Source organism: Ailuropoda melanoleuca, chromosome 16, assembly GCF_002007445.2.
Source record: "Ailuropoda melanoleuca isolate Jingjing chromosome 16, ASM200744v2, whole genome shotgun sequence".
Classification (NCBI taxonomy): Eukaryota; Metazoa; Chordata; class Mammalia; order Carnivora; family Ursidae; genus Ailuropoda; species Ailuropoda melanoleuca.
The window spans coordinates 83,137,299-83,144,618 of NC_048233.1; the positions used below are offsets into that span (position 1 = coordinate 83,137,299).

Consider the following 7,320-nt stretch of genomic DNA (forward strand, 5'->3'; position numbering starts at 1 on the left):
GAGGAGCCTGATGTGGGGCTCGATCCCATAACGCCGGGATCACGCCCTGAGCCGAAGGCAGACGCTTAACCGCTGTGCCACCCAGGCGCCCCGGGAGAGAGAATCTTAAGCAGGCTCCACACCCAGTTGAAGCTGAAACCAAGAGCTGGACGCTTAACCCAGGGAGCCACCCAGGCAGCCCACAGTGTACCTTGATGATGAGGAATGTGTAATTTTTTAAGTAATCTCTGCACACAGTGCGTGGGGCTTGCACTCACAACCCTGAGATCAAGAGTTGGATGCTCTTTGAACAAAAACTAAAGTGTTGCCAACGGTACTTTTTGGAAATCAAAGTCCGTATCAGGATTTTTTTAGTGCAATATTTATGTTCATGAGGGTTTAAATGATCATCCAAAGAATTATTTTTCCTCAGGCGGAGAAAATTCTGAAGGAGCAAGAGCGGCTGGCTTATATAAACCCTGACCTGGCCTTGGAGGAGAAGAACAAAGGCAATGAGTGTTTTCAGAAAGGTACGTTACAGCCATGGTGATGGAGCTTTTGGATAACAGTGGTCCAGACCTGTCCTCTGTGCCTCGGCTGCCCCTGTGCTCAATAGTCCTGGGTGCGGGGAAGGGTGGCCTTTTGATCTCTAAAAAAGTTTCTCTTTTCCTTATCCAGGGGACTATCCCCAGGCCATGAAACATTATACAGAAGCCATCAAACGGAATCCAAAAGATGCCAAATTGTACAGCAATCGAGCTGCTTGCTACACCAAACTCCTGGAGTTTCAGCTGGCGCTCAAGGTGGGCAGGAATGGGAATGTGGAGCAGCCCCTGTTGTGATTAACCTGTACGTGAGGAATGCGGTGTTTTCTCTTTCCGGATTTTCATCAACACCCGCTTGATGGTCTTACTTTAATCTTTTTTTTTTTTTAAAGATTTTATTTATTTATTTGACAGAGATAGAGACAGCCAGCGAGAGAGGGAACACAAGCAGGGGGAGTGGGAGAGGAAGAAGCAGGCTCATAGCGGAGGAGCCTGATGTGGGGCTCGATCCCATAACGCCGGGATCACGCCCTGAGCCGAAGGCAGACGCTTAACTGCTGTGCCACCCAGGCGCCCCTCTTACTTTAATCTTAGAGTCAAGGCAGTGGTGTATGTGTGAGGTTTGTAAAACACAGGACTGAAGTCTGCTCCGTCTTGGTCCATTGAGTTTATATTAGTCATTGGGAGTATTTGGAAAAGTGGATGCTGGGGGCGCCTGGGTGGATCAGTCGGTTAAGCGTCTGCCTTTGCCTCAGGTCATGATCCCAGCCTCCTGTGGTCGAGCCCCGAGTTGGCTCCCTGCTCGTTGTAGAGTCGTCTTCTCCCTCTGCCCTCCCCTCCGCACCTCCCCGTGCCCCCCGCCCCTTGTGTGCATGTGCACTCGCTCACTCTCAAGTAAGTAAAATCTTTAAAAGAAAAGTGGATCCTTTTCCACCTTTCCTGATGATGGCTTCTTTCTCCTTCCTGTTATTGTTCTTTCCCCCTGCCCTTCTTTATTTTAACCTTCTAAGTGTACAGGTCACTGGTATCCAGTGCGTTCACGCTGCGTGCAGCCCTCACCACCACCCACTCCAGAACCTTCTCTTCCCAAACTGAAACTGCACTGTTTAAACACTGACTCCCTGGTCCCTCCCTGCCAGCCCCCAGTGGCCACCGTTCTGCTCTGTCCCAATGTGTGTTTCATGTCAGGCTCATTTCCCTGAGCACCATGTCTTCGGGGCCCCTGCGGTAATCAGCAGCCGTGTCGTCTTCCGTCTGAACGCTTGAGTGCCGTTCAGTTATGCGGACATGCCATCTCCTGTCCACCCTGCTCCGTCCTCCGTCAGCGGCCCTGGTGGTTTCCCCTTTGCGGCAGCTGGGGTCCTGCATCCATGGCCAGGGGCTTGAGGCATCTCTTGGGGGGCCCCACCTTCAGTTCTTTTAGGCGAAGTGCTGTCACTGAGTAGTTCAAGGTTTAATTTTTTAATTTGTATTTATATATATATTTTTTGAGGAACCACGGTATTTCCCACAGCGGCTTTGCCATCTGCCCTTACTGTTTGATGAGGTCAGTTAGCAGGTGTGCTGTTCTTGGTCGCGTTGAATGTGGTTAGGTGTGATTCTGTCAACATTGAGAAGGGAGTTCATTCTCTTGAACACAAGCTGTCCGTTACTTCTATTGGCAATTTTTAAACAGTTCTTTAGATGACTTTTAAAACGTCCAAGTCTGGACAATTTTTTAAAGATTTTATTTATATATTTGAGAGGCGCCTGGGTGGCTCCGATGGTTAAGCGTCTGCCTTCAGCTCAGGTCATGATCTCCAGATCTTGGGATCGAGCCCAGAGCCCCATTGTCGGGCTTCCAGCTCAGCAGGGAGTCTCCTCCCTCTTCCTCTCCCCCTGCTTGTGCTGTTTCTGTTTGTCTCTCAAATGAATAAATAAAATCTTACCAAAAATTTTTATCTCTATATGTGAGGGGGAGAGGCAGAGGAAGAAGCAGGACTCCCTGCAGAGCAGGAAGCTGTACTGCTCGAGACCAGGGCCCTGAGATGACGCCCTGAGCCGAAGGCAGACGCTTAACTGACTGAGCCACCCAGGCGCCCCAAGTCAGGACCGCCTTATGGGAAGGTGACAGAATGTGACCTTTGTGGAGACCCCAGTACCTGAGTCCATCGTAGTTTTTTTTTTTGTTGATGCCACTTTCTTCTGGGCCCGTATCTGGCTTAGAGACATCACTGCTGTGGTACAAGGGCGACATCAAAGCCAGGTCCGTTCGCCAAGTGAAGAACAGCCTCAGTGGTCCCCTGTGAGGGAGGGCGGTACTTCCCTAGCTACGAACCAAACGTTTCTGGGCCAGCTTTTTGCCTGAATAGTGGGGAAGTGGGCCTGGGTATGTAATGATAGTGTACGGCGTTTTTTTCCCCCCGAATTTTCCATTTTGTAAGAGCTTCAAACAAAAATACCTGAACACCTGTGTGTCCTCCACCTCTTTGAACGATAAGCATGGATGTGTTTTTGGCAAACCATTTGTGAAAGGAAGTGGGATACGTGTGGCAGCACTCCACGTCTGAGCTCTTGAGTGCACTTTTCCTGAAGTGTCGTTAGCACCTGATAACAGGAACGAAGGCCATAAGGCCAGGTGCTGTGGGGCTCTTCGGATTCCCCCTTAGCCAGCACTGCGAGTTAGAGCTCTCAGGATCGGGGCCCATGTGTTTCATCTGCTTGGCGTGCGTGTCGTCTTCTGTTTCTCAAACTAGAAGTTTCCCCACCTTCTGTGGGTTTTTTCATAACCTCAGCTTTTTGAAGAGTCCGGGCCACTTGTTTTCCATGGGGTGGTCTGTAGTCTGGATTTGTCAGCCCTCATGGTTTCAGTTGACTTGCTCTTCTATCCTCCTCTGCGGGGCCTTCTGTGAAAGGGCCTGGGTGCCCGGATTAACAAGCTCAGGGTGCAAGACAAGGACGCTGTCGCGGGTCTGGGCGAAGAGTTCGGTCATTCGAAATGATCAGTCCTGCTTTCAAATAGCTCATCTGAAGGAACAACCCTCACTTTCTTCTCTCCTCTCCCCTTTCCAGGACTGTGAGGAATGTATCCAGCTAGAGCCGACCTTCAGTAAGTGCTTTTCTGCCGCCTGTCCCCTGTCCCTTGATACTGGCTCAGAGACGGAGAGTGGGAAAGGACATGCTTGCGCTCCTGTGTCTCAGGCCGGTAGCATTTAGGAGCTAGCATCTGCAGGGGTGAAGGATGTTGCGGTCCCCGTGGGAAGGTGGAAGTGGTGGCCTGCAGAGCTGCCTTCTGCTGACGCCTCACCTTTCCCACTTCTCTGCAGTCAAGGGCTACACCCGGAAAGCGGCCGCCCTGGAGGCGATGAAGGACTACACGAAAGCCATGGACGTCTACCAGAAGGCCCTAGATCTGGACTCCAACTGTAAGGTGGGGCTGCTTCTGGCCTCCTGGGGCCTCTCCCCTGCGTCCGTTTCTCCCCTGGGTCTTTTCAGTGTTCCTTTCCTATTGCTTGTCTCCTGCCTGTTTCTCCGTCCGTCTGTCTGCTCACTTCTCAGTTCCCTCTCTTACCTTGGTCTTGCTGAAGCAGTGAACCCGGTCAGTGCTAATGCCCCCTTTTTGGCCTTTGCTGGGATGCAGGAGGCGGCGGATGGTTACCAGCGCTGTATGATGGCCCAGTACAACCGCCACGACAGCCCCGAAGACGTGAAGCGACGGGCCATGGCTGACCCTGAGGTGCAGCAGATAATGAGTGACCCAGCCATGCGGCTCATCCTGGAACAGATGCAGAAGGACCCCCAGGCGCTCAGCGAGTAAGTGGAGTTGGGAAGATGGAAGAGGGGAAGGCGAGCAGCAAGGGGGCACGAGGTCAGGGGCAGGGGGGCGACTGTGTATGGCTTGCTTAGGGCTGAAAAGGCGGGCCACAGGTGGTGAGCTGGAAGGGCTGTTGCTGTGTTAGCCACGATCGCTTGAGCGGTGTGTTTTGGAAAGACCAGATTTGCTGGAAGAGCGGCCTCTGCTTCACGCTGTGTCCGCGGGTTAACGCGGGGCGGGACTGGCACGGTGCTGCCTGCGAGGCCTTCCCGAAGCAGTCTTCGCCAGGACTCCTGCTCGGCCGCCTTCTGTTGGGCCTTTCACGGGGTTTGCGTTGGGGTTGCTCCGAGGGCAAATTAAGGTTAAGTCTTGTTTCTAATAACTTTGCTTTTTGTTCATTAGACACTTAAAGAATCCTGTAATAGCACAGAAGATCCAGAAGCTGATGGATGTGGGTCTGATCGCAATTCGGTGATGACTTGCTCATCATCCCCTTCCCTTCGCCCTCATGTGGAAAGAGGAGCTGGGACCGCGGCAAGCAGCGCGGAGCAGAGGGGAGAGCAGGGGAAATTGAACAGCTTCTCTCTATATATTTATATAGACCTATGTGGAAGATACAGAGACTCGTATTCGCGTTACTCGCACCGCCGCTGCCTCTGGGCCCTCCCAGCACACGCATGGTCTCTTCTGCTGCCCTCGAGTTTCCTGTTCCCTTCCCCGCCCTCAGTCGCCGTCTCAGCTGCTCTCCCATAGTTGGTTATTTTTTATTTGGGCAGTGGGCATGTTTGGGGAGGGGAGGCTGTTCTTCCCCGACCTCTGGTCCCAGCTGTCTTCACATTGTTAACTCCACGTGCCCTTCTCCAATAAAACAAGCCAGTCGGGCGTGGTTATACGTTGTCATGTCCTTGTAATTTTTTTGCCGAATGACCCAGAAGTGGTTGTCTGGCGGGGGTTAGAGCCTGAATTATGGGAGAGGTGGGAGTGTCAACTGATTGGGAACCAGAGCCTCTTCTTTCCAAGGGTGGCCGGCTTGTGTCCCTGGGCATGCTTCGGTCACTAGGTGGCACTGTCACCCAAGGAGCAGCTGAAAGGGAGCCTGGGGCCTTCCCTACTCAGTGGCACCAAATCCAGAGCTTCAGGTAAACATTCAGGTGACTCCCACATTGCACTTTCTTCACACTCTCATCTCAGATCCGGAAACCAGTTAGATGTAGGGAACACTGGGTCCCACCCGAGAAAAAAAACGTTTCCCATTGCTAGTCTTCAGACCTCTCTCTCAGGGGACCAGATCTGTCATCTGCCCTGTGATAGTTGTAGTTTTTGAAGAACTCACTGCTCTCGGGGCACCTGAGTGGCTCAGTTGGGTGTCCCAATTCTTAGTTTCGGCTCAGGTCATGATCTTGGTCGTGGGATCGAAGACCCTCACCGGCCTCCATGCTCAGCGGGAGTCTGCTTGAGGGTTTCTCTCCCTCTGTACACACATTTTATCTGTCTCAAATAAATCTTTAAAAAAAAGAACACTCATGCTCTCCCTCTTGGCTCTTTGCTCAGAGGCCCATCTGTGCCTGCCTTCGAATCCGGGTTCACCCCGCAGCAGCTGCCTCCACCATGCCGCCTAAGTTCAACCCCAGCGAGGTCAGAGTCCTGTACCTGAGGTGCTCTGATGGGGGTACCACGTCTGCCCTGGCCCCTTGTCAGTTCGCCCTCCTGTCACCACAAAAGGTCAGTGATGACATTGCCAAGGTAGCCAGTGATTGGCAGGGCCTGAGGATGACCGTAGAACTGTTGAGGATAACCCCAGGTCCCGGCGGTACCTTCTGCCCAGATGATCAGAGCCCTCGAGGAACTGCCAGAGACAGAAGCAGAAAAACGTGAAGTCCAACCCAAATCTTCACTTTCGATGAGATAGTCAACAGTGCCTGACAGCTCCAGTCTTGAGCTAGAGAATTCTCTGGAACCATGAAAGAGGTCCTAGGGACTGCCCAATCCGTGGGCGGCAGGGCTGACCCCAAGGGTGGTGTCGGCAGTGCAGCGGGATGCCCAGCTAGTTGAGAACTACCGAGGAAGATACTTCAGTGAAGGATCATTTGACAACCAAAAACCTCACTGCTCAACTGAAAGGTTTTTAATTACACTTGAATGTGGTTGCAGCAAGCTATTTCTAAAACCCTGGACCGGGGTGGGAGTGAGACTTCCTCATTTGCTCCAACAGCGCAGCTTTCTGAGCTAGGAAGCTGCTGAGGGCAGCAGCTGGCCGCACTTCCTGCCTGCCTTGACTTTGCATGAGCGGGCCTTCCCCTGGGAATCTCCAGCAGGCCCCTTCCTCCGTCTGGGTGGCAAGTTCAGAAAACCTCATCTCCACAGGCCTTCTGCTGCTCTCCGGTGCTACTGACACTCTATTCCCTCCGGCCCCAAAAGGATTCCCCCTGGAAAGGCTCGATTCCTGCTGGGAGACAGCCCTACACATCAGGCCTTTGCTCTACCAAAGCTGACTTCCCAGCACAGGTGATGGGACCCTCCAAGGTCCCATTTGAGTAGGAACTTGACAGGAGTGACCCTTGGGCTACTTGGGGTGAGCCAGAATGTCACATGGAGACAGAGGGGAGGTGGCGGCTTTGAAGCCTTAAACCCTGGTGGTGTGGGGCGGGAGGTTGTGAACGACCGGGGGCCGATTCCTGTTCAACGGTTGTCGTGGGCACTAGGAAGGTTTACATGTTGGGAAATAGAGGCCCTAACTGGGGACAGGAAAGACTTAAGGAAGTTGTTTCCCTCGGGGTCTCCAAGGATCTACTTCGTGGTGATAAGGGACCCCCTGGACTTGAGCTCGCTTGAACTTCAGCTCCCTAAATCACCTGGATCCGATCCTTTCAGCTGCAGGCTTTCCTTCTTGACAGCACAGCGACGTGCCGTGGCCCAAAGCCACCCCCCGCCCCCACTTTGTGACGGGCTATGGATGGGAGATGACTTCCTACAGGGGACAATGGGTGTAGAGGACACGAATTG

General features: G+C 52.9%; 1 protein-coding gene across 1 annotated transcript in view; it reads left to right on the plus strand.

Moving 5' to 3' along the window:
* The window catches only part of STIP1 (stress induced phosphoprotein 1), a 12,958-nt gene extending 7,746 nt beyond the window's left edge, over positions 1-5,212 (plus strand). Inside the window, exons 9-14 of the mRNA XM_002916672.4 lie at positions 413-509; positions 658-782; positions 3,576-3,612; positions 3,830-3,933; positions 4,144-4,316; positions 4,720-5,212. Of these exons, the coding sequence (XP_002916718.1) occupies positions 413-509; positions 658-782; positions 3,576-3,612; positions 3,830-3,933; positions 4,144-4,316; positions 4,720-4,792 (609 nt within the window). The 3' untranslated portion in view covers positions 4,793-5,212. The remainder of the gene's footprint in view (positions 1-412; positions 510-657; positions 783-3,575; positions 3,613-3,829; positions 3,934-4,143; positions 4,317-4,719) is intronic.
* Positions 5,213-7,320: the final 2,108 nt, after the last annotated feature.